This window comes from Podarcis muralis, chromosome 6 (assembly GCF_964188315.1).
Source record: "Podarcis muralis chromosome 6, rPodMur119.hap1.1, whole genome shotgun sequence".
NCBI lineage: Eukaryota > Metazoa > Chordata > Lepidosauria > Squamata > Lacertidae > Podarcis > Podarcis muralis.
In genome coordinates this window covers 78397391-78421839 of record NC_135660.1, presented here as the reverse complement: position 1 = coordinate 78421839, position 24449 = coordinate 78397391, and the positions used below count along the sequence as shown (strand labels likewise).

The 24449-nt window shown below is 42.6% G+C and overlaps 1 protein-coding gene across 3 annotated transcripts in view; it reads left to right on the top strand.

The window, feature by feature from the left end:
* The window catches only part of NRG3 (neuregulin 3), a 611592-nt gene that overhangs the window by 216095 nt on the left and 371048 nt on the right, over positions 1 to 24449 (top strand). Inside the window, exon 1 of one of the 3 annotated variants that reach the window (XM_077930602.1) lies at positions 55 to 167. The exons of the other annotated variants lie outside the window; for them this stretch is intronic. Coding sequence (XP_077786728.1) covers positions 146 to 167 — 22 coding nt within the window. The 5' untranslated portion in view covers positions 55 to 145. Of the gene's footprint in view, positions 1 to 54; positions 168 to 24449 lie in introns of those variants that run through there. 3 annotated transcript variants of the gene reach the window in all.

Below are 24449 nucleotides of genomic sequence, written 5' to 3'. Positions count from 1 at the left end.
GGCCAACTGTCCTCCTTGCCTCCTGGTATTGTTTTAGTTTCTCCTTTGCATGCTACTGTGTGACAATTCCCTTTATTACTGAAGCTTTGTTTGACATATACATGAGGCACTTCCTTTGCTGGAAGAAGAGAAACTCTGCTGGAGAATGGTGGAATATCCTAAACTGGGTGAGTGACAGGATATTCCCAGCCTGACAGGAGGATTGGTTTGCTTGTTTTTTAACCATCCACAACAATAACGTGAGGTGAAACATTGGTAGGCCTGTCCCTTAAGCCAGAGTTTCCCAACTTTGGGTCTCCAGCTGTTTTTGGACTACAATTCACACCATCCCTGACCACTGGTCCTGCTAGCTAGGGATGATGGGAGTTGTAGTCCAAAAACAGCTGGGGACCCAAGGTTGGGAGGCCTTAAGCCTTTCCTGCTGCCTTTCAGTAAGAACCCTAAAACAGGCAGGAGGGGGCTTCCTTCCCCATCTCCTGTTAGAGCAGCAACCTATGAGCTCAGACATAATGTATAGAACAGCCCAGTGCCCTCCAGATGTCAGCATCCAACTTCCATTTGCCCCAGCCAATGTGGCAAATGGTCAAGGACTGTGAGAGTTATGGTCCAGCATCATGTGGAGGCGCAAGGCTTGTGCAGAACGTCATTCTTCTTGATTAAAATTCTACAGGGAAGAACTTGATTCACAGTGATTCATACTTTTTATACAGAGAGAACATAGCAGAGAGAGATAATTGATCACGGTATCTTTATTATGTAGCTTTTCTATAGTAGCTCAAGGTCGCTCATACCATAAATTTGAAACAATTCATAGAATTAAACATTTGGGCAGAGCCGGAGGGAAAGAATTTTCAGAATCCAATTTTGTCTTTGTGTGAGCTAAATATAGCAAATACTTTGAAACAAGCATATCAGCCAAATCTTGCCCTGCCATATATATATATTCAGTGTTAGATCTGCATTTTAATATTTATACCAAACATTTAGCATTGGAATCTACTATGGCTATCTCATTTTGATAACTGCTTGTGCTCTGGACCCTTGCCCCCTTGACTGATAAAAATCTAGCAGGGAGGGGACAACTGGCTGGGCCAGGGAGGTGACTAATGCCTGCTTATGGGAGGGGATGGCCCTTGCCTGCTTGAAAGTAAAGGTAAAGGGACCCCTGACCATTAGGTCCAGTCGTGACTGACTCTGGCGTTGCGGCGTTCATCTCGTTTTATTAGCCGAGGGAGCCGGCGTTTGTCTGCAGACAGCTTCCGGGTCATGTGGCCAGCATGACTCAGCTGCTTCTGGCGAGCCAGAGCAGGGCACGGAAACACCATTTACCTTCCCGCCGGAGCGCTACCTATTTATCTACTAGCACTCTGACATGCTTTCAAACTGCTAGGTTGGCAGGAGCAGGGACTGAGCAACGGGAGCTCACCCCATCACGGGGATTTGAACCGCTGACCTTCTGATCGGCAAGTCCTAGGGTCTGTGGTTTAACCCACAGCACCACCCGCATCCCTCCTGCTTGAAGGAGGCAGTGGTAAAACCATTTCTCAAGAAACTCTCCATGGATTCAAAAGATCTCAGTAACTCCTGGCCAGTTGCCAATCTCCCCTTCTTGGGCAAGGTTGTTGAGTAGGTAGACCAGATCCAGATGCCAGGAAGACAAAGGGCAATGCCATTCCTCTACATACATGTCCCAAGCTGTTTGTGATGGCTCCATTAAAAAAATTGGGGGCTTAGCCTGTCCCTGGACCTGCTCTTGGGTCTGCCCTTTGAACGAGGGGGCATCACTCTGTTATACCAGAGCAAGAGAGCAAATGGCCCTGGCTGGGGTAGAGAGTCAGGTTTGTACTCTTGCCTGCCTCTCATGAACCAGGAAATAGTCACAATAGGTTCATGACAAACACACATGTACTGGATGTTGCATGGTATGTGTGGGTGGGTAGATGGATTGCTGGGTAGATATCTAAGTGTGCTTGAGTGATACTACACCAACATTTTGGACTTGACCTGTGGAACATTTGCCAGGAGGGGGGAGGAGTTTCAACACCACAAAGTGAAGCTGGTAACCTGGTGGTGCACATAAAATTATAGCCCTATGAACTGAAACATGTTCAATTACTTTCACGTTTAAATTTTCCCCGAACTATGTTTTGTTGTCACACCTACCATTGTTATAAGGCCAATTTTGCATGTTGAGAATTCAGATTGAAACACAATGGTTTCACCAAAGCTACGTAGCAGTTCCACTGGATCTCATAGCAACTGAGCTCTGATCTTTAAATTCTCTGTTTCTGTCCTCTAGACCACACTGTAGCATTGCTTTTCTAAACGTTACTTGAATAATTAGTCTCTGTGTTTCCCAACTTACAATTTGCCTGAGCAGTCATAATTAAAGGTAATTTCAAAGGCCTCTTTCTTGCTGCCAGTACCATGGGGTCTGAATTGCTAAGCTGAATAGTAGACAGGGATGACATTTTTACCGTGCAAGCAGGAAGAGCGGTAATATCCAATGCATCTTTTTTGCTTTTGTCTGGGAACTTTGCCCACTAAACAAGACATTTGCTGCACCATAGGGCAGACTAGCCTGTAAAAATCTTTTAAATGTTCAGAGCATTATAAAGAAATAATAATCATAAAGGCTGGCGAGGAGTGGGAAAACCCAAGAGGTTTTATTACTGCTCCTGGAGAGTTTTAATTCCACCTTCCCCAATTTCAATCCATACTGTTGTGCCTCATTTAGCAAAGCACACTAAGGTTCTGCCCAATCAAAACACCTAGCAGTATCCTTGAACCAGCTCGGCATTGATCTTGTAATGGTTTCAAAGGAGTGGTTACAGTGTGTAATGATCCATGTCAGCCGCATACATATACACAAAACACAGGCATCAGCCAACTGCAGAATAGCAACATGGGGGGGGGGAGAGAGAATTAAGGGCTGTCAGATCTCCAGATGCTCAGCTGCTCCAGTAGCCCAAGGCAGGAAAAAATGCTGACACTCCAGCCTTTACAAGGGCAGGGCTTAGGTTAACCCTTTTAAAGCCAAGCCATGACAATATGAATGAATCAACATGGTTTCCCATGGCTGAAGCAAGAGCTACAAGAATGAGGCTGGAGTTGCAAGGCTCAGCAGGATCTGCAGTGCCAGGTTTTGTGATATGCTGGGCAGGATAACATCAGTGAGCCCCTCTCATTCTGTTGCAGTCTTGAAGTACTATTCAGAGGGGGGCGGGGTATGACAGAAGAAGCTGTGCAATCATTCCCTCTGATTTGGCCATGTCACCATGGAATTGAGAGAGTGTCCCAGAAGCAACAGCCCGTTTGACCTCCAAAGTGGTCTGGATCTCAGCAACTGTTCAATGTTCCCAATTGCTAGGACCAGCCATGGCTTGTGATAAACTGGCAAGGCCATGGACCCAAAGTCTGGTCTGACTCATACTCTCGAGAAACTAGAATTCTCCTGAGAAATATCCATCAAGCTCATTTGGAGAAGCCAGACCCCCCAATTCACTACACAAAGCACATTTCCTTTGTGATTTAATTATACATGGGATGAGAACTAATTTGCGTGGTGTTTGCCTCTCATGGTCATTGACTTGTTCCCACCCTGCCCGGATACTTAGCACCAGGGCTCTTTTTGATCCAGAAGTCACTGAGACTCAGTTCCAACACCTCCCAGGTGAACGCCATTGCCATTATAAGAGAATAAGGGAGGAACTCATGGTGAGTTCCGGTACCTCTTTTTCTAGAAAAATATCACCACCCACACATGCAAATAGCTAACTGGTTGGGGAGACCTCAGTTTGATCTCTTCAGCTGCTCTAAGCTTGAAAACAGTAGTGGGAACTGCTCGTATCTAGAACAGTCTGGTGGGGAGAAAATATGCCCCTAGCAGTGTTCAGCTTGGATGGACTGTCAAAATTCCTTCTGAGAAAAATGATGATGGCCTTACACACCCTTAGCATTCATGTGACCTCCATGTCATTTGTGTTAATAATAAGGAGAGTGTAATTTCTGGAAACAGGAATGATTTAAGTGAGGATTTACTAGTAAATATGTTTTATTCTCATAAGTAGCTAATAACCACAGCTGTCTCCCTCCTATTGGTAGTTGTAGATATGACAGATCTCATTACTCATTAAATATAAAGGCACAGCATTATAACTAGACTGACATCCACTCCTTTCACTCTCCAATTACTCAACCACAGATTAATTGGCAGTAACACAAATGTTTCTGGCAGCATAAAATGTTGTTGACTCCAAGCTGGCTGTTTCAGATGCCTCGGCACGGAAGCAGAGAAAAGTCGTGCATGCTGTTTGGAAGCACCATTTATGGCGTACTGAGGGGCTCACATGCTCTCTGAACAGTCTTGCACTTTGATGAGAAGGCAGTTAAAACTGTAAATAGTATTTAAACCATCTATGCTGTACTGCTGTTCTTGTATTTGGAAAGGACTTAATGCTAGGTGTCTGCCTGGCACTTGTAAATAAGAGCCTATCTCTTCTGCTACGTCTTCTGCTGAAACCATTATTCCTAACGAAGGCATAGGGTGGAGTTCATTGGTTCTGAGAGAAGATTATTCATGCATGATCTAGACTTTTGTGAGAGGGCTCTGGAGCCAGATGCCCATGGCACCCAAACCTTCTTGAAACAGAAGTTGAGGAGGAAGGTCTCAGTCTTGAGTATTACCATTGCACCTGAAGCTGTCCAGAGTGCTACATCCACCACTTCTGCTGGATGTAGTATTTACTACCGTCCCAGCTAGAAGTGTAGCTGGCTTCCTATATCTGCTGTAGACTCAAGTTTCTAGTATCTTCTTCCTGTTGATAACAATGGCATTGCAGAAGAAAAAAAAGAGGTGTGCATTTAAAAATGAGGTTGTGTGCTCCTATCAAGAGCTCAGGAGATAGGCGCTAGTTCCAGCCCAAACAGAAAGTGTCTTCTTGCTTGTGGCTTAGTGAATTATACATGATGATGGAGAATAAGGATGACATAGGGATACATACATGACTTCCACATTAAGGAAAACCTTCTGGTGGCCCAAATGCTGCATATATTATTCACGAGCATTCATTCTTTCCCTGCTCTGACACTTGCTTTACCACCAAGGTCAGTGCGATAGTGAATTAGAACTTGCTGCTTTAAACTAGATTGCAGAGGTTAAAAGTAGATTGAATTAGGCACATCTGGTGGTGTCAGATTTCTCTTTAATGTGGTATCCACCTTTTTTCTTTCTGTGGCAACATTGGATACTGTTTTGACAGCTAGTATCCAGTTGATGTCAATAGCTGAAAACATCAGACATTCAGCAGTTGATAGAATTTGACAGCCAATGTGTCATAGAATCTAGGAAACCTTTTGCATTCATGTCAATCAAAACAGGTGAATGTTAATATCAAAACATCAGTCCTGCATATATATATATATTTTGAAAAAAGACATTTCAAAATTAGCCAAAGTAGAAATTTAAGACTTCAGATTATAACATTTTTTCTTGTTTCAGTTCAACTCTGGATCTTTCTAGTATTTGATGACTTTTTCATTCATGGTCCATTAATTCTTATTTATCTTTTATTATAATTAACTGGAATATTATGTAAACATTGCTGTTAAAATCTATTGCTGAATCTCATATCTCCTATTGCACTATGCAGGGTTATGATGGATTACACAAAAGTATTACTGACTACTGTCCATTAAATTTCACAGTCGAGAAGGAGGGTTCCAAACCTCTTACCTTTCATTTCGTTTCTCTTGAAGCAACCTGAACTCCTAATATCTCCCCTCCAAATCAGCTTCCCCATTCAGCATTGTCCTCTTCTCCCTTCTCTTCAACAAATTCCTTCTCCACTCAGGACCTCGGCTTCTAGTTCCATCTTTACCACCTGGGCTGAGCATTAAGAAACAGGTCTGTGGCAGTGACTTGGGTACAATACATCCAGCAACCATTTGTCTTTGACACCTCAGATCATGAGAAAGAGGTAGAATGTGGGGGGACAGGCTAACAGCTGCTTTTACTGTGTAAAATGTTATGACTGTTACAGACTGAAAAGATTCAGAAACCATGCCCCTATAATTCCCCTGAGCAGGATGCATTTATGCCAGTATACCAGTTGCTGATGTGCAGTTTATTTTGAATTCAGAATGAACCTAATACATCCAATGGGGGACATTGACACACACATGTTCTGAGCCCCATCCATGGGTCAGGCTGTGCTCGCACAGCCCTATGTAACCCCAGCCTGTCATCGTTCATTTCATTCTGCTCACCCTCACCTCCCTATTGAGACTGGACTCCACATTTCTCTGACTCTGGTTACACTGTGAACTCTACTCGCTCCACCACATTAGTGTTTGAGGCGATACGAAACTCTGAATGTCTAATGTGCAATACATGAATCAGCCCTAAATCTAGGGGGTGCTGTTGCTATCCCATTCTATTTATTCAAAAAGTGTCTGAAAAGCAATCTGTTTAGGCCTGTATGCAAAATAACCAGCCGATCTCTTTGCTGATGGGCCAGCTCTGATATGCCCTAAATTTGCTGTGTGCATAGTAGATTTGTTGTGTGTGGAGAGGATATGATTTAAGTTGTAGGCAAGTGTTTTACCCTCAGGGTTCAGACATGCTCAAACTTTGAAGTCTCCTCAGGAGGAGGAGCAGGGAAGTAGGAACCCCCCACCCTGAAGATCTGCCTTGCTAGCCTCTTAGGGGTTCCTATTGACCCTGAGAAGGGGGGATTATTCGTTTATTTTGTTCTGATTTTTATTTGTGTGGTTTTTTTGTTGTTGTAATTTTATGTTGTGAAGCACCCTAAGATTTATGGACCGATGGACAGAATAATAATAATAATACTAATAATACTAATAATACTAATACTACTACTAATAATAATAATAGTAATATCTACACACTGCCAGTGACCTCAAAGAACTGTTCCAACCAGACATCCCTGCCCCAGGACTTGGAGTCCCACACCAGCTGCCTGGATAGCTCTCAGACCCTTCTGCATGTCCCCCAGGGCCACAGGAGTAGAGGGGAGAGTGAGACAAGCAGGAGTTTCAAGGCCTCAGCTGCAGAACACATGAGGTAACATGGGAAGAGAAGGAAGTGCATGGAATAACCTTCTTGGATTAGGGCCTCCCTGAGAGCCAGGAAGGAGGGGAGCTTCCAGCTCCTACACAAGTTCCCACTCTGAGCTGCTTCACTGTTGAAGCAAGCATTCCCTTTCCATGGGCAAATGAATATGTGCACATTTTATATTTGGACGCATGTTTTATCTATTTGTAGCTGAATCCAGTTGGAGAGGATACCTGGAAGCACATCTGGCACTGAAGCTTTTGGTCTCTTAGTGCCAGGCAAAGACCTACCTGTTTGCCTCAGTGTTTATGGAATCTTGGGCGTTGCTGCGATTTGTGCAGCTAGGACTCAATTTTAGTGTTGCATTTTTGTCTGCTCTTTATAGCTTTACAATTGTTGCTGTTCTAATTATGTTGAATCCCACCCTGGCATCACATGCTGAAGAACGTGCTAAAATACATACGTAAGTAAATAAGTCTGGGGATTTATTTCTTATCCTTTTCAGCAACTGGTCTACCCACCCCCAATTGTTTGCATAACTCATAAATTTCCTGGGTGCAAGAAAGCTGCATCTTTTAAAATTGTTTTTGGCATAGATAGTTCACTGCAAGCAGATGCTGTGTCTCACCAGTTGCATAGAGTTGGCTGCCAAATACAAAGATCATATGCATGGAGGGAGGGAGCAATATTGTGTCAACAGGCTGTGCCCCCAGTCTGTGAACATTCATTATAATGTGTGTCGAGAACTCTTGTGTGTATAGCTGTACCCACGAAGAACTCTCTTTCTCCCAGGTGCAAATCCTGAGAAAGTTTTGCTAAAGAGTACTTGAGCTAATTGGCTTTGGAGCTTATTTTTTATTAATGGGTACTATTTTGGTTCATTTGGATTGACTGCAAAGGCAGGGAGGGGGCTGTCAAGAGTGTTCTACCAGAAGCCGAGATACTGGGGAAATTCTGAAAAATACTGTTGGCTGCAGTTGCTGCATGTTTTGCTTGTTGGAACTATTTCACATAGTGCAGAAATTAAGAGTCTCCTAGGGGTGCGGGTGGCGCTGTGGGTAAAACCTCAGTGCCTAGGACTTGCCGATCGTATGGTCGGCGGTTCGAATCCCCGCGGCGGGGTGAGCTCCCGTCGTTCGGTCCCAGCTCCTGCCCACCTAGCAGTTCGAAAGCACACAAGTGCAAGTAGATAAATAGGTACCGCTGTATAGCGGGAAGGTAAACGGTGTTTCCATGCGCTGTGCTGGTGCTGGCTCGCCAGTGCAGCTTAGTCACGCTGGTCATGTGACCCGGAAGTGTCTCCGGACAGCGCTGGCTCCCGGCCTCTTAAGTGAGATGAGCGCACAACCCTAGAGTTGGACACGACTGGCCCGTACGGGCAGGGGTACCTTTACCTTTACCTTTAATGTTCACTAAGAGTCACCCATTTATTTTCTGTGATGCTTTTGAAGGGGATCTACACATATTAAAGTGTATGCTGAATATCACACATTTGCAGGAAGTGCAAGTGTACCACATGCTTTCTGATATAACAATGACTGCCAGGCATTTGAAAAGTAGCTCAGGGTATCCATGGGCATACTGCATCACCTCTGCAACGCCTGACCTCTCATGCATCATGTTATTCATGTATGTATGTATGTAGAGGCCCTCATGGTCCCTTCCAAGCCTTATGAGGAACAGTTGAAGGAGCTGGGTACGTTTTGCCTGGAAAAGAGGAAACTGAGAGGAGAAAGGATAGCAATAAACACGGTTTTAACAATGAGTCCGTAAGTGACTGTGGAGGCCAACTCTGGATCCACACGTCCTTCCACAGTGAGGACATTGGTTTCCAGGCAGGAGTTGATCATGGTGTGGATTTGCCAAGTGTGCTTTCCTCTTAGCACGTTTCTCCACTTTAGCAATACAGTGGTACCTCTGGTTAAGAACTTAATTCGTTCTGGAGCTCCGTTCTTAACCTGAAACTGTTCTTAACCTGAGGTACCACTTTAGCTAATGGGACCTCCCGCTGCCATTTCTGTTCTCATCCTGAAGCAAAGTTCTTCACCCGAGGTAATATTTCTGGGTTAGCGGAGTCTGTAACCTGAAGCATCTGTAACCTGAAGCGTCTGTAACCCAAGGTACCACTGTGGGAGCTTTGTGAACAGGTGAGGCCCCAGACTTCAAACACCCCAGTTCTATGGATGTTTCGCTGCAGCTGGAAGTCATGACAGTTGTGTTCAATGGGGCTCACTTCCTGAGCAAGTGTTTCATAGGATCAATGGCCATAAGTCATATTATATGGTGAAGTATTTCAAGGCACAGTGAAAAATATTTCATGCTCCTAACATGTGAAAGTCAATCCTGTGCAGAGTTTTGTGTTGTGGTCTATTGTTAGGGGCAGGAGCCTCTGAGACGTGGTCAATAGGTGTGGATTTTGAGGTACCTCAAGTTACATGTTATTAATGTATTTTATTTCTGCCTTCCTTAACAGGCTATGGGAAAGTCGTGGATAGTGTTTTAAGTGTGGTGTAGACAGGGACAAATCAGAGATGCTAAAATGATATTATTGGTGGAGAGCCTTCTCCAGATGGTGCAGTTCTGTCACCAACATAATTATGGGTCCCGGAACAATTATTTTATCCTAAACTTGGGGAGGGAAAATTTTTAAAGCCCTAAAATTTTAAAGCCCTAAATGGCCTCGGTCCAGTATATCTGAAGGAGCGTCTCCTCCCCCATCGATCTGCCCGGACACTGAGGTCCAGTTCCAAGGGCCTTCTGGCGGTTCCCTCACTGCGAGAGGCCAAGTTACAGGGAACCAGGCAGAGGGCCTTCTCGGTAGTGGCGCCCACCCTGTGGAATGCCCTCCCATCAGATGTCAAAGCGATAAACAACTACCTGACATTCAGAAGACATCTGAAGGCAGCCCTGTTCAGGGAAGTTTTTAATATGTGACATTTCAGTGTATTTTTTATCTTTGTTGGAAGCCGCCCAGAGTGGCTAGGGAAACCCAGCCAGATGGGCGGGGTACAAATAATAAATTATTATTATTATTATTATTATTATTATTATTATTATTAGTTCTCCTAAAGTGATAAACTTTTTTCTTTTCTTTTGCCTAGCTAAACTTCAACAGCATTTCATCTAATTTCTTCCCATGGTGTGAATATTAAGACCACACAAATTCCCCTTTTTCCTAGTAAGCCAGCCATGTGTGCATGGTATCATGTTCCTTAAGAAACCCATTAACCCCAATAACTGTTTCAGATATTCCAGTATTTCCCTAGTAATCCTAATTTTAGTTTAGTGGCTTCTCTCTCTCAGGCTGAGCATCTGGAAAACCATAAACAGATAGAACAATGCTGTTTGCTTTGTGAATTAGATACTGTGGCTTCCAAACGCTGTGGAGGCAAGCATCTGTATTTTGTCTTCTGCTCTCTGTGTGAAGCAGCACTGTGGCAAATCAGTCTCTTGTATGCATAATTTAACATTAGAAGGCCTATATCTAGCTACAAGCAAATTGATACCTCCAAGGAGTGCAATTTGCATATGGGTTTCAGACCATCTTGTGTCCCTCATGCCCTACATAATTTCCCTTTCCCTCGTAATTGTTGTTTTCCACAAAAACGAGCCAATTATTCTACTGTTCTGTGGGAAGTTTTATAACCTAATCCCCTCTCCTCTGCATGAGAGCCGCAAGATGCAAGGTGCTGTCTAGCTAGTGATTCCTATCCCACTGTGTCCTTCACAGCCCTTGCTGTTTCTGCTCCTTCCTTCCAAATTCTTAACCCCCACAGCCCCTACTGCTGCATCTGTTCTAACTGCCCCTGTTGCGTGTTCCCATGACTTCCTCGGACCTCCTTTTCAAGGCAATGTGCTGCTCCCATTCCTCCTGCCCTTCCTCTTAGATTCCCTTTCTGCTAAAAACACATTTTACATTTTTTATGAGGTTGCTCCCCAAGATGGCCTCCTTGTGGCAACTTGCCCTTTGGTCAAAATGGCACTTTGTGGGCGAAACAGAGAGATCTGGTGGTCCTAATTATGACCAGGGGCTTAAAGTTCCCCACTCCTATTCTGCACATTATGGAGGGAATGTTGTTGTTGTTGTTGTTGTTGTTGTTGTTGTTGTTGTTGTCATGTGTAAACATAGTGTGTGGTGTCCCTTAACAAAAGCATGCAATTGGGAAGGAAGCAGAATGGCACAATCTTGTGCCTTACACGCAAATGAGGGTTTTTCTTGTCCTTTTAATATTGATTCACAGCCTGAACTTCTTACCAGAAGTTGTGATTGTGGCCTCTACATTAAATAGATTTAAGGAAAAGATTGGAAAAATTCCTGGAAGGCAGGCCTGTTAAAGCTATTAGCTATGATCCTAAGTGAAACTTCCATGATCAGAGGGCACACAAGTGAGTATCAGAAACTAGGGATAAACAACGGAAGATGTGCTGCTTGAGAGCTTTCAGAGACATCTGAGTGGTTGCTTGCTCTTAGCAAGAGAATGCTGTGCTAGATGTCTGCTCTTCTGACTTTTCTGCGCATGAAGTAACTTCTCTGCAGCAAGTGATCAGATACAAAAAAGTAAATCCCAGAAGCATTGTATTACTTTTCTAATACTTCAAAACAAAAGGGGGGCGGTTAAATGAGAGAACTTGAGAAAGTGTTTTATAAGATTTCTTCTTTGAACTGAATTTTCTGGGAAAGATATACGTTGGCATTTCCAAGAATACATTAATAACCGTTTAAGTTACATAATAGTTGCTTGAGCAGATGAATGGTTTTGATTACACCTTAATGCAACACTAGTGCTAATAAAAGATGTATCTGTCATTTCTTATCTGAATGCTTCTTTTAAAAAAAGAGAGGAAAATGAAAACAACACAACCTATTATTAATTGAGATTTATAGCCTGCCGTAGCCAAAGGACGCAGTGCAGATTACAACATTATTTAATTTTGGAGTGTATAAGAAAGCTAAAATGTGATTGGTAATTCCATGCAAATTCACAACCAGCAGAAACCAGCAGGTCACTTCTACAGCTGACAAAGGGGGGCAGGAAGGATGACATCCATTGAACGCCTGAGATCTGTTCCCTCCTGACCTGAACCACACCACTTGGCAGATCATTATCAGTGCCGCTCCTGTTAGGTAGGAAATGATAAGGGGAGGAGACAATATATTTCCTGCAACAGGTGGGAGCTCTCCATCTTCACTGTTTTGGGGCCAATCTGCCTTAAAAATAACTAAATTTTAGTTTTGATAGCAATTAGCTATTCATATTCGGTTGTTCGTAGCATTTTTAAGAAAAACAGTTAATTGGATGGCTTTAAAAGAAGGATAGACATATTTATGGAAGATAAGTCTATTAATACATGCTGGTTATGTTCTATTTCCAGTCAGAGGCAATTGGGCCTTTGGCCTGCTCCAATATTTTAAACAGCAAAATCTCTAATTTTTCTCTTCTCAAAACCTCTTCCCAGATTCTCTGGTTGACTGATCCCTGTGCCCAGAACATCTGTGTTACTAGATAGGGAACTTATAGGTGGCAGGATTATTTTTGCCTGTTACAAGACATAAAACTTGTTATGCCCATGTATTTCTTGTCGGTAGATGTTGTTGTTGTTTATTCGTTTAGTCGTGTCCGACTCTTCATGACCCCATGGACCAGAGCACGCCAGGCACTCCTGTCTTCCACTGCCTCCTGCAGCTTGGTCAAACTCATGTTCGTAGCTTCGAGAACACTGTCCAACCATCTCGGTTGATGCATATATCTAAATCATTCCCATATGATTTCAGGAGGCACTTTTGTGACTTAAACTAATACTTAAGTTAGAATTGCTTCTGATATTAGTTTTAAATGCAGGAGTGCCACCGGACAAGTTCTACAAAGGACGTATTTTTTGCCCCTATTTTTGATTTTTATCCATTTGTAGATAAGGGGGGATGGGAATGGTTGCTCCAAGTGTAGCCACTAAAATGCATGTAAAAAAAAAAGTTTCCTTCCTGAAGCCTCCAATTTAACTTGCAGAATGCTCTGCTCATCCTAGAAGCATCACAAGTTCTGTCTTTTGACTTCCTTCTGTATTCTCACCTCTGAATTTGAGTTCAATTAAGTTTTGGTTGAGATTTTAATACTGTACATCTCTGCTCCCTACCATTGTGTGGTGTTTAACATACCGGTAATTAATATGCAACTTTTGTGTGTGTCCTGCAAAGGAAGCCTCCCTTTGTGCCACATTGCTGTTTCGGGTTCAGTTGGTAGTCAATCAACTAGCCTTTAATGGATTAGTTGTTGAGAGAAATTGTACTTGATGGTGCTATAACTTAAAAACAGACTTCTTTATTTTGTCGAGCAATCCTGGTTCTGATGTATTACTGTAATCATGAATGACAAAGAACATATAAAATATGGCCTTTCAGTCTATCAGAGTGTGTTACCCTTTGTTTATTCATATGTAAATAAACTTTCACTTCGCTCAGTACACAAATAAAGCACTTTTTTAAAGTTGGTAATATGCAAACAAATGTAAGCTTAGTTGATAAATTAATAAATGTACTGATAGGGTTGCCATATTTCAAAAAGTAAAAACCAGGACACCCCGAAAACCTGAAAGTTATCTACAAAAACGCCTAAAAACAACAATAATGATGGACTTGCCAGATCTAGGACAACGGGTTACCTTTCGGAAATCCCCCCCCCAGACGTCAATTCCGTCTTTGAAATCCCAGTAATGTCTGGGAAAATCCAGACAGATGACAGCCCTTGTACTGGTTAAAATTCCTCAGACCCTTGGTACTAAATTAGAAGAGCTTCAGGCTAAGGTCTTTCTTGTGAATCCTTCTCTGCACACTTTCAGGAGGCAAGTGAAACATCCTCCCACCCCAGTCAGCTTTCGGACTGTGAAACAAAAACTTTCTGCTTTCCTATATTTCATGACAGCTCTGTTCATTAAGTTTTATTGCTGGTTTTGTGCTAATTTTTATTACTTGGACAGAAATTATTACTTATTTTCTTTTGGTAAGGTGGCCAATAAATGTTAAAATAAACAGCTGGCCACTCTTGCAGAGATTTCTGTTCCCTGTCTGTGTGCCTAATCCTGAAGTAACATGGGCAATGTGGTTTGATGCCATAAAATCATGGCTAATGGCAGAGAACAAACCCTTAGATTTTCTTTTTCTTTTTCTAAGTTTTCTCTCTCCTCTGAAAATATGAAGTTTAGCTAATTAGGGAAGATTTGCCCCATACATCAAATTGTAGGAATTTGATGCTCAGCATACAGGCTTTTTAAAAAACAACAGAGTAAGCGAAATATCTGTGAGAAACGGGGGGGGAAAATGATTAACAACCATGCAGATGCTAACCTTGGTTATCAGATTTACTGCCATAAGATTTGAAATGTAAATCAGTCTGATAGCTGTCAGCTGTCAGCAGCTATAACTAATAGCATCTACACGGTACTAACAGCAAGATTGTGCATCTGCCTGATGTTTGGCAACACTCAACATTTCAAGCATATGACAGAGTATGTCAGTTATGTGTGGGTGTCAACTGCAGTGCTGTTGCCCTAGAACAGCAATAGGCCTAATGAGTTGATATATCTTGCCAGTCACAGAATCTTTGATCCTCGCTGAAACTGCACTGCTTCTTCCTAACTTAATAACTTCCCTGTCATCTCCTCCATCACATTTCCACCCACTTTGAGGAAACTTGGTTACAGGCCTCAAAGTTTGGGGGCGGGTTTAGCAGAGTGGGGTGAACTTAACTTGTCCCCACTGGGTGGGGACACCCTACCCAAACTTCCTTTACCCACAAGTCTCCAGTGTGAATAAAGGATTGCCCTCTCATTTGACTTCCAAATGTCCTCATGTGGCGTCATCAAGACACCAAATCAAAGTGAGGGCAACGCTTCAGCCAGCATGGTGTAGTGGATAAGAGCGGTGGACTCGTAATCTGGTGAACCAGGTTCGCGTTCCCGCTCCTCCACATGCAGCTGCTGGGCTAGTCACACTTCTCTGAAGTCTCTCAGCCCCACTCACCTCACAGAGTGTTTGTTGTGGGGGAGGAAGGAAAAGGAGATTGTTAGCTGCTTTGAGACTCCTTAAGGGGAGTGAAAGGCGGGATATCAAGTCCAAAGTCCTCTTCCTCCTCCTCCTCCTTTTCTTCTTCTCCTGTCTCTCTGGAGCCTTTCAGGGAGTGCTATTTTTCTAGAAAAAGAAGTGCTGGAACTCATCATAAACACCTCTCTTAGAATGGCAATGACACCCACCTGAGAAGTGCCGGAACTGAGTTCCAGTGAGTTCTGAAAAAAAACCCTGCTTGCAAGTTTAAAAATTATTGGGGGAATGTACCCTAGCAGCATCTGGGGTCACCTCCACACCATACATTTGAAGGGCTATTATACCACTTTAATAGAATGTGGAATCCTGAAAAAATTACCGTAAATTTTAAAGGGTGCTGGAAATTGTAGCTCTTAAGAAGCTACGATTCTCGGGGGGAAAGCCATAGCTGTTAATAGTGCTTTAAATGTATGGTGTGATCATGACCTGGGTATATGAAGAAGAAGAAGAAGAAGAAGAAGAAGAAGAAGAAGAAGAAGAAGAAGAGTTGTAGTAGTAGTAGTTTGGATTTTGATATCCTGCTTTATCACTACCCGAAGGAGTCTCAAAGCGGCTAACAATCTCCTTTCCCTTTCTCCCCCACAACAAACACTCTGTGAGGTGAGTGAGGCTGAGAGACTTCAGAGAAGTCTATCCTTTTATTTTGTTTCTGCTCTGTTGGATACCTAACATGTTTCATCAATATATGAATTATAATAGTGATGATGGGGCAGGCTTGCAGAAGAGTTAAGTGCAGAACATTTAAATAGAATGTAAAATTCCATCTTGGTTTGATTGCAGAGATTATCGTTACCTATTTTCAGGTTCCAAGTTCTATGAAAAAGGAAGGAGTGGGGAGAGGAATTCAGCCGAGTAGCAGATATATAATGAATAGGAGATCCATGGAGACTGCTGTCATTCAAAATGAAATCTTACAAAACTACCTGATTAGATTCTGGCTGCTATTTCAAGCACCATCTCCAGGGCATAGGTTTTGAAATTTTGGCACAAACTAATCTGGCTTCTAGGACTGAAGCAGCTAATCCAAACCTTGACTGAAAATCCTGTCACAATCCATTTTTCTGATGGTAGCCCAATTCAATGAAAATTTGATCTGCGTTTCCTGATTTGGAGACAGGAATGTCAAGATTCAACAGCGATGCTTCTATAGTTCTGGTGCACATGATGTGCCAATGCGTGACAGTCATTTGTTTAAGGCTGTGGAAGCTCCCTGCTCCTGGTGATGGGGTTGTCTTACTGATTTGCAAGGGACTAGAAGTGGGTGGGAGCATATGCTATGAGCACTGTGTTTTTTAAACAGGCTATATGCCTCTCCAGTAAGAATATCTACTAAAAGCCAGAGCACCAGTCGGGATAGAATTATTTCTGGACAGGTCCAGAGAATAACCACGTTACAATGGCTGAAATTATTCATGTTTGAAATTATTCAGGGGTCAGGCAAGAATGCTTTTTTGGGGGGAGTTGCAACTAACAGGAGGAGTTTCTTACTTATTCCTTCTTTTTAAAACAATTTTTAAACTAGCCTCATTCCCAGAGGTATCTGATGTACTAAATGGAAAATGTAACCCGCCCACCCCAATTGGCCAACTGCAGTTGGGTGTCAAATTAGGAGTGTCTCTTTTGCTCCATTCACAAAGGAGTGCTGTTTGGGGTGTCAGGTTTGTGGTCATGATGTTCGGCCACCTGATGGCTTTTAAGTCCTCCTGCTTGTCACCTTGGCATTGTTGCACTGAATTTTCAAGTGTTCAGATGCGAAGGCAGAGGGTGTGGTCTGCACCATGAGAGAGGGAGCAAGCGAGCAAACCACACCCTGCTCCTCACCCTCCCCTACTTCACTGCTGCTACCAAGTGAATATCCCACCCCTCCAACTGCCTCCATTGAACAGGCCTTTAACCTTTGTGACATCCTAAAAACTAGACTAACCAGCTTGTTACACCAGATAATGTAGTGAATGCAGTTGGGGGGGGGGCAATAAGACCTCACAAATTTATTTTAGAAACACCTTGAACAGTTGTTCATAAGTTAAATATAAAGATCACAGAGGAAAACACATCCAGATAAGTGTAGACTGCTGCTTCACTAACCAAGCCAATAGGTAACAATTTGTATTCCTCAGTACAGCATCTGGGTCATTTTGCAGCTTTTTCTTGGCTTCTTTCTGCTACAGCATTCCAGTTTTCTATACTCTTCCACAGTACTTCACCTGTCTCGCAGCATTTTAGCTCTTTTTCCTTCTTGCAATATATCATTTCTCTGTCAGTTTAACTTTTCTTTATTCTTCAACTATTTTCTTTACTTACAAGTAAACTTTTTGCCAGTCTTCTTGAAATCTGTTAAGCCTTTTTTTCCTCCTGAAATATTTTGCTTTCCTTTTCCTTTAACTGTCATGTTCGTCCTGTGTTGAACTTTAATCCACTTGGTCAGAGCAACCACTAAAACAAAAGCAACCCTTTATCAATGTAACAGATCCTTGATGTAACAGAGCACATTTCCCACACTTTGTGTATAATGTATATAATCTGAATACAATGTAGTTGGATACAACTCTTAAGTCATGGCCAGGATGAGATTTCAGTTGGGATTTCCTGAATTGAGTTTAATCATCATGAGGTGTAGACTCACAGGGTTATTAATTGGGAAGTAGCTGTGGCTAACCTCAAAAGCAGAAAATTACTGCTGTGCTGGGTTCCTCTCAAAAGGCGGCAGCGGGAGGCCCCATTAGTTAAAGTGGTACCTCAGGTTAAGAACGGTTTCAAGTTAAGAATGTACCTCCAGAACAAATTAAGTTCGTAACCAGAGGTACCACTGTATCTTATTGAAGGAAGTCTTTCAGAACTCTCATGCAGATTTGTCTGGGATAAACCTGTCAGCTGAAGTAATATGTATCACACATTGATTAATTGTCTGTCCCTTGCTTTGTCTGGTCTTCTGCAACTTGTGCCAGAGTTTAAGTGCATTGTCTGGCTCTTGATGCTCCCCCCCCCCAGTAATATGGAATGATCTTCTGTTAACTATACAAAGGAATGTTTCTAACTGGACCCCCCCCCCCCATTTGAAGACACTTGAACAGCATGAGATGGTTGTGGATTAGTCCTCAGTTTTGAAAGTACCTTAAGAAGCAAGACTGGTGAACTTATAGGATGGTGCTTATAATTTTGCCAGTCGAAAAGGTGGAGCACTTGTTTCAGTTTCTATTTCCCAAAATCTATTAAGTTTCTCTTACTCAAATCCAGCAATGGACATACAATTGCAGAGGACAGTCTTCTATTTGAAAAGCATCCTATATTTGAAGGGCTTTTCTTTCCAAGAGAGTGAAGACCCAGGGTCTTGGAGGTGTCCATCTGCAATTTGTTAGCACTTGCACAATAGCCTGAGCAGGCAGGCACACAGGTCACTTGACTATGTTCTCTGAGATACATTGTATCTCAATCTAAATTGTAGTCATTGCTTCTAAATGTTTGTGGATACACAGAAATGAGAAAATGCATTTTTATGCAAATATCTGCCCTCTTTCATTCTATTTGAGGGTGATGCATGTCCTCTTGCAGTATGTGACTATCCTAGGATACATAAAGGGAATTGTTCCAAGAAACACCATGCATTAAAAAAATGCAGCTCTTTGTGCTGTGAGAAAATATTATCGAATTATTAACTGATGTTCTGAATGTGAGGAAGTATGTGGATTGATGTAAGCAAAGAAACTGATAAGTCTAGGTGTGTAGGTGTCTAAGCAGAAATGTCTAAAGCTAGTTTTAATTGCTTGCCATTGGAGGTACAGTTTGCAGACAGAGCAATCTGTGCACAGTATTTATTTTGAAACTTGTAGATATTTTGTCAATAATGTAAGTAGCATCTGGTAAAATGTGCTATCAGCTTTTCCTTCCATTCAATATCGTAGAAGTTTCTTTTCCTTGCTAAATTATCTAGGAAACAAGCATAACAATTGAAGCAGTGTGTAAAATGCTTATCTCCCTAAAAAATTCAAAGTATCTCTCCCCCACCCCCAATCTCTGTTCTTAGGCTAAATTTACACATGCAGCAGAATGAGGTGGCACAGTCCCAAAGTGGTAGAATGGGCTGTGCTACCTTAGCTGAGTGATGCCATTTTCAGTGCTGTCCTGTTCTTTGCAAATAGGATGCGGGTGGCGCTGTGGGTTAAACCACAGAGCCTAGGACTTGCCAATCAGAAGGTCAACGGTTCAAATCCTCATGACGGGGTGAGCACACGTTGCTCAGTCCCTGCTCCTGCCAACCTAGCAGTTTGAAAGCACGTCAAAGTGCAAGTAGATAAATAGGTACTGCTCCGGTGGGAAGGTAAACGGCGTTTCCGTGCGCTGCTCTGGTTCGCCAGAAGTGGCTTAGTCATGCTGGCCACATGACCTGGAAGCTGTACGCTGGCTCCCTCGGCCAATAAAGCGAAATGAGCGCCGCAACTCCAGAGTCAGTCACGACTGGACCTAATGGTTAGGGGTCCCTTTACCTTTATTCTTTGCAAGGAACGAAGAATGAAAACCACAGCCACATCAAGGAGAGGCTGTAGCCAGCCCCTTTCCCTGCTGTGCTAAAAGAATGCCATGGTCGATGGTATCAAAAGCTGCTGAGAGATCCCAATCTCTCTCTCTCTCTCTCTCCCTCGCTCTCCCCCTCCCTCCCTCCCTCCCTCCCTCCCATCTTTCTCTTGACAGTGTTTATCAAAAAGAGTAATCGAGTCAGTTACCATACCAAAACAGAGGCTAAACCCTGATTGAAATGGATCTCAAAAAAACAAGTTTCATCCAAGAGAGCCTAAATAAAGGAAGTGTCCTGCTTCTTTCTTTAACTCAGTAGGTGATGACAACAGATATTGTGTTGACCAGTCAGGAATGTCTAGATTCAGTGGGGCAACTAAGTGACTTAGCAAGTGACCTTGAGCAACCAGGCCACTGCAGAAGAATCCTGGAATGTCACAGCAACTTCCCCATTGCAGTTGATTCTACCAGCTCATTTTCACCTTATTCTGCCACAAGTCTAGATCTATTCCTAGTGTAGGCGTCTTAAAATAGTCTCTTTCCTCTTCGGTAACAAGATTTCCCAAATATCACATATTGCATGCTGATTAGAAAAAAAAGACTTTCAGCTTCCTACACCTTCTTCAGAATGGATATTTGACTCTCAAAAGCCAAGTCCCCCACAATCCTTCTGTAGCTGGCAGATGGGCAGCATGACTGTGTAGCTGAATGATGGGGAAGTAGAACCCCCGGCCAGCCCACTCCTTTGTTGGACAACTCTAAGTTAGGTGTCTTTCTGGGACATTTAGAAGCTTCCTGTTGTTGAACATTAGTAGCCATGGCCTGATCCACATATGTTTATGCACACTTTCCCCTACAATATGCATTTTTGTAAACATTTTGAGAACTGCATCACAAAATTTGAACAAGTGTTTGGACTGTAACTGAAAACTAATAAAAATGATTATTAAGAGAAAAAAACTGAACAAGTGCACGTTTTGAAGGATAGCTGTATTTCAGTTTGCATATTGTTTCATGAAGTGCAAATTTGAGTGACTTTATATTTTTACCAAATGGAATTTGTCTCCCATCCCTAGTAAGGAAACAGATGTTAGATGTGCCTTTTTAATGATTCTTTCTTTACAGATGCACATCTGTAAAGGTATTGTCTCTTGCATTTAATTACCCAGGAAGAAATATTATTTGTGATAACTGCTCAGTATAGTCATGGAAGCATCTGGAAGAGTGGAAACCAATTTGTTAATACTGATACAATATCAGACACCAAGGCAAGGATACTGAGATCCCTCTTCTGTGTTTTGAATAATTCACACTATTATTAGATCAGAATTTCATTAACTCAAGGTCAGTGCCCCACCCCAATACATTTCTAGAGTGGAATGACAGGTACCAGAGAAAGAAGATAGTTTGCAGACTACTATTACACTGTTTATGCTGCTTCTATACTGTCATTGCACTCAGAGCACTTTAGTTCTACCATAATTTTGCTCTGCATGTTGCCATTCCAGGGGTGTGCTTAACCTCATTCCACTCTGGATCATTTAAAACTACAGAGCATGATGTGATCTTACATTACACAAGTTTATTAGATGCCAGACTCTCAAGAGTAAAAATACCCTGCAAAGTCTTGATTCTACACTTGATTCCATTCTGCAGGCTGAACATCTTTATCTAAACATAAGCTGAGTTTGGAATCTTTTGTCACCTGTGGGGATTTGATGGCACATTTCCAGACAAATTTAGTAACATGCTGCTGGGCTTATGGCAGAGCTTCTGAAGACAGAATAGGCCTGATTTCTTATTATGAAGGAAGTGCATTCCCAGCTGGCACCCATCCTAGTACAATTTGCACTAAACTTTGTTGCTCCTGATACTAACTTCCTGTTCAGGGTCAAAGTGGGTGTGACATCTGTCCCATTTCAAGTCAGGGTCTGAATTAACCCCTCTCCCTGATTGTGGTATACCTCCCTGCAATCTGCACACTGTGATAATTATCCTGCCTCCGGCTGATCAGTGATACTTTGTTGTTGTTGTTTAGTCATTTAGTCGTGTGCAACTCTTCGTGACCCCATGGACCAGAGCACGCCAGGCACTCCTGTCTTCCACTGCCTCCCACAGTTTGGTCAAACTCATGCTGGTAGCTTCGAAAACACCATCCAACCTACTCGTCCTCTGTCGTCCCCTTCTCCTTGTGCCCTCCATCTTTCCCAACATCAGGGTCTTTTCCAGAGAGTCTTCTCTTCTCATGAGGTGGCCAAAGTATTGGAGCCTCAGCTTCACAATCTGTCCTTCCAGTGAGTACTCAGGGCTGATTTCCTTAAGAATGGATAAGTGTTTGATCTTCTTGCAGTCCATGGAACTCTCAAGAGTCTCCTCCAGCACCATAATTCAAAAGCATCAATTCTTTGGCGATCAGCCTTCTTTATGGTCCAGCTCTCACTTCCATACATCACTACTGGGAAAACCATAGCTTTTACTATACGGACCTTTGTTGGCAAGGTGATGTCTCTACTTTTTAAGATGCTGTCTAGGTTTGTCATTGCTTTTACAGTATCCCTGCCAAGAAAACTCCATGGATAAAGACAACAGGCATATAAAAGTGATACTTTAGGATTGCAGAAAGCTAAATTGTGGGGAGGGTTTAGTAACCCTCTGCTTTATATGTAATTGGTGCAGACCCATTTAAAGAGACGATTCTGCTGCCATTGTTTCAGGTTTGCAGCCACTGAAGAAGGAATCTGTTTCTAATCCAGAAATTCAGTCCCCATCAGCCCCAGCCAGCATGGTTCATGGTCAGGGATGATGGGAGCTGTAGTGTAACAATATCTGGAGGTCACCGTGTTGGCAAACCCCCTTCTAACACATCTATTCATGTTGCTTAGCAGAAATAAATATCAGAGCAAGCTATATTGAGCACACCCATTCACAGTGATACTACAGACTCTCCTCCACTGTTCTTATATCTCCTTCGGGATTCTGAAGTAAAAGATTCAAACAGGCAGTGAAAAGATTAAAGGGGTGGAAACAAGATTTTTTTTTAAAAAAAAATACACATAACATAAAATGAATGATGTATGGATCCCTTTATGTGAAAGGATTCTGAGAATAATGTAAAAGTTTCATAGCCTGATTGTATATTCCCATACCATTAGGATGTCAGAATGATAGATGCTGTAGTGAATAATAATTTTTTAGACATTTTACCTTGGAAGATGGAACCAGCTGAGGGTTAAAATTGTATTATTTATCTCCACCTTGCCTTTCTCTGAAGCAGATTCCTTGACCCACTTCTCTGCTTCTCTGGAAGAGGGCAACATTGTCAGTGAGATAAGCTATTAGCAAGTCTTTGACAACAAATAGCTTTTTTTTGCAACTAAACACTTCTGTGGTGTTAGGTTGCGCGCGCGCACACACACACACACACACACACATATTCCAGCTGCACATGTTTTAACAACAAGGGATGCTTTTCTACATCAAGCGTATAAAAGATACGACTATACCTGCAATGCTGTACACACGTACAATGGAGTAAGCCCCATCAAATCAAACTCAATGAGTAGATAAGCATAGGTTTTCACTGTAAATTTCTCTGTGCCACCTCCTCATACTACCTGATTAAAATCTCACAAATTCCTGAGACTTACTTTGGATGTTTTCTTTTTCTTACCTGATCTTCAGAAGGGTAGCTCTGTTAGTCTACTGCGGAAAAACAACAAAGGAGTCTTGTGGCACCTTAAAGATCAATAATTTTATTGTGGCATAAGGTTCTGCGGACTAGAGGATCCTCAAACACCTGAGGATAGCATATAATGCTTTTGACGAAATGAACTCTAATCCATACAAGTTGCTCCATAAGTCTAACAGATGTTTCCCCCTTATTTGTACCTGTAACCATGAGAAAACAGAAGGAGATGGTTGAGGGTACAAAACTTCATCTTGCCTGACCAATCACTGCCCCTTCATCTACTACCCTTGTGAAATTTCCTGTGCTAACATGGTCTGGTTTGCAAGCTGCAACTATGTAGGGTCATATCCTCAGTTGGTTAGAGCATGGTGCTGATAACGCCAAGGTTGCAGATTCAGTCCCCGTATGGGACAGCTGCATATTCCTGCATTGCAGGGGGTTGGACTAGATGATCCTCAGGGTCCCTTCCAACTCTACAATTCTATGGTATCTATAGGTCTTTCCATTAAAGCTGCTGTCCTCCGTGCAAGGATATCATCAGGTGGGAAGAACCTGTGTATATGCTCCTCCCCTTGTTATTCTGATTTTTAAACTTTATTGTAGCACTGAAGGAAACAATCAGGGGAGAGGTGGCTGCTGCAGTAATAGGAATACACACAGAGCACTTTATAACCAGCAGCATCTCAGTAGCGGGGGAAAAGGTCTAAGCCCAAGATCACGCCAGTCTCCTTGCTATGATTGTAAATGGGAAGCGATGATTTCCTTAATGTAAGTAGAGCCCAGGACATGGTTGTTAGGATACAGTGGTACCTCGGGTTAAGTACTTAATTCGTTCTGGAGGGCCGTTCTTAACCTGAAACTGTTCTTAACCTGAAGCACCACTTTAGCTAACGGGGCCTCCTGCTGCCACTGCACCACCGGAGCATGATTTCTGTTCTCATCCTGAAGCAAAGTTCTTAACCTGAGGTACTATTTCTGGGTTAGTGGAGTCTGAAACCTGAAGAGTATGTAACCCGAGGTACCACTGTATTGCCATAATAAAAGGCAGCTGAAATTGGCCCTGGAAATAAGCCAGTAATCAG